The sequence below is a fragment of the Saprolegnia diclina genome (genome assembly GCF_000281045.1).
Source record: "Saprolegnia diclina VS20 unplaced genomic scaffold supercont1.27, whole genome shotgun sequence".
NCBI classification, from domain to species: Eukaryota; Oomycota; class Saprolegniomycetes; order Saprolegniales; family Saprolegniaceae; genus Saprolegnia; species Saprolegnia diclina.
Window position 1 is genome coordinate 84,694 of NW_008246094.1, and position 2,985 is coordinate 87,678.

The 2,985-nt window shown below is 63.1% G+C and overlaps 1 protein-coding gene across 1 annotated transcript; it reads left to right on the forward strand.

Moving 5' to 3' along the window:
* Positions 1-21: 21 nt before the first annotated feature.
* On the forward strand, positions 22-2,985 carry SDRG_08710 (hypothetical protein). Its single transcript, XM_008614605.1, has one exon. It carries the CDS (start codon positions 52-54, stop codon positions 2,677-2,679), a length of 2,628 nt encoding a protein of 875 aa, XP_008612827.1. The 5' UTR covers positions 22-51; the 3' UTR covers positions 2,680-2,985.

Consider the following 2,985-nt stretch of genomic DNA (forward strand, 5'->3'; position numbering starts at 1 on the left):
AGTCCTCAATTTGCCAGCAAGCACGCAGCCAACCGATCCGACTAAGTACGAATGACCAACACTCATCCCAACACGCGCTCGACGAAGGACGCGGCGACCCACGCGCCAACGGTCACGCCCGGCCGGACCATGTCGAAGATCATCACCGGCGGCTTTAGCGCGATGGGCGAGATCCTACTTGGCGCCGCGCCTGTTGAGGCAGAGGACGTCACGATGGACACGCCAACGAAGAAACGCACGGCGACAACTGCCTTGGGTTCCGGCGCCAACAAGAAGGTCGCGGAACCAACGGCTACGGCGACCGACGACGTCACACCCGACGACAACGACATGCAGGACATCCCAGAGGCCTCCAACGACGCCGAGAGCGACGCGGATGACACCGCTGCGGGAGCATGGAACGTGTTCATGGACCCGCCGCACGACGAGGCTCCCGAGCCGGCAGAGGAGCCAACACCTGCCGCGACGGCAGAGTGGCCAACACCTACCGAGGCGGCAAAGGTTCCGAAGAAGGCTGCCAAGACCGCTAACGAGCAGTCGACGCCGGCCACGGAACCCAAGAAGAAACAGCCTACCAAGGCGAAGAGCTACGCCGAGACCTTGGACGACGGCAAGACGTTATCGCACGCGCACGACGTCGGGTTTCACCCGGCGGCGGACGTGGACTTGCTCGCCCTGCAGCAGCAAGCTGCGACAGGCGTCTGGACGTACAGTGCCGTCGTCGCCTGCGCCACGATGCCGCGGCGCGCGACACTCGGGCACCTGCTCATGAACATCGGGCCCGACGCTAGTACCAAGGAAAAGCTGAAGGCCAACCCCAAGTTGAAGTACAAGTTTGACGAGAAGGCCGTGCTGGCAGCCGTCCTTCACGCCAACCAGTTGGTGCCGGCAAGCGTCGTACCCCTGCTGGCCGACCTCATCACGGTCAACCGGATCCCGCGTACCAACACCTTGAAGTGGGACGTGGCGACGCCCGCCGCTCTCGAAGGACTGCTGGGCCGCACTTTCGACATCCCGGTCGCGCAGGGCGTCACCCAGCGCTGCATGATGACGAAGGTCGGCGTCCTTGATGCGTGCTTTTTCATCGACATCCCGACGGGTTTCCAGTCGCTCGAGGAGGAGACCGCTTTTTGCAACTTCATCTACGCGGTCGAGCCGCGCCTTTTCTACGCCACGGCTGTAACGGCTGCGGCGTCGACGGGCTTGCGCGGCGCCCGCTTCCGCCTCTACTTTCGCGGGCTCGAGACGCCGGCCTTTCTGAAGGTCGGCGACAAGTGCGCCGACGAGCTCATGATCTTCCGGCGCTGGCACCGCATCTACTCGAAGGACCACGAGTCGGCCTTCGAGCGCAAGCTTCGCCGCGTCAACTTGGAGACGCTCGCCATGGACATGGAGTACAACCTGTCTCTGTCGACGGGACCCTTGCCACAGACGCCGAAACCTACGCAGCAGCCAGGCAGCAAGCCTGTCGAGCCGGCTGCGAAGAAAGCGCGTGGCGAAGAGGAGGGCAAGACAAAGCCGGTTCCATCTACGCCGACGGCCAAGTGGACCGCCGTCACTCGCCGCCAAAAGCGTGACGCCGACTCCACGACGAAGGCGTCGCAGCGCCCTTGGGTGACCAAGAGCTTCTACGCGGTTCTGGACACGGCCATGACCCTCGACATCAAGAAGGCTACCACGGTGCACGCGGGCGCCACGTTCGAGACGTACGTTCCCGTCGCTGCGCGCACAGGCTTACAATTGGGCGCCGGCCACGCGGCCCGCATCGACAGCACGAAAGTGTCGCTCGGCGGCGTCCGCCGCTTCGCCCAGTCGGTCGACCAAGTGCTCGACGAAGCGATTGCAGGCAACAAGGCCGCTGCGGCTATGCTCGAGCACCACGCCGTGACGACCGCCGACGAGATGGACAACAAGCGCTTCGACCTGGTCGAACTGACGAACATGGGCTGCGTTGACGCCGCGTGTCGTCATATCCAGCAACAACCCCTCGCGGCCGGCGCGCAGCTTCAGGCGATGGCGCGCAACAACCGCACGGCGTTCGAGCACTTTGTCAGACAGCGGATGCTTAACCGGCTACTCCGCGCCACGTTTGGCAACGCCAAGCCGTTCGACGTCCTCTACAAGGAAGTAGTCGGCGCGAACTTCTCGAACGAAGGGATGACGTCGTACCTCAACAACGTGCAAACCGGCAAGCTGCTACCTCGCATGTCGCTCCGCGATGCACACGCCGATGAAGAACAAGACGTGCTCACAAGCCTCGCTGCGGAAGAGCTGATTGCCCTCGCCGAGGTCGTGCTTGCCGTCTCAGCGCCACTTGTGTATGCAAACGACGCCGTCGTCGCGTATATTGCGCGCACGCCCGTCAAGGCCATCGCAATGATGAATGGGGTCCGTGCGCTCTCGTCAGCGACGCTCCTCAGCTTCTTTCACCGAGGCAATCTGGCCCACGCGCCGTTCTGCCAAAGTTTGTGGCAGCAGACGCAGGCTCTGATTGAGCTCGCAACGACCGATGGCACGTGCGAGATGCTCGACGACCTGGACAAGCTGAATGCCCTCGTGGCAGCCAAGGACTGGCCGTTTGTCGGAACGCGCCAGAACATGGCGTCCCGAGGCGATGGCCCGCTGGAGGTGGGCGACCTCGACGACCTCTGGGAGGACCCGTCCCCCTCTCAGTACTAAGGTCCTCGCGGGCTCCATCCTCCAAGGCTTACCACCCGTCACGATCACCACATGCAACCTCAACGGCGTGAAGCAGTACGGTCACGCTGTCTCCAGTGCACTCGTGCACCCGCGGCAGTGCGTCTTCTTCCAAGAAACCAAAATCCACAACGAGCACCAAGTAGAAGGCCTCCACGTGCACCTGCGCAACGATGTCGGCTACAACCAATACCAACTTTTTATCAACGACCACCGGAAGGACCTCGCCGCGAGCCCCGGCGTCCTGAGCAACGGCGTCGGCATGTACTTTCACGTGTCGATGCCCGG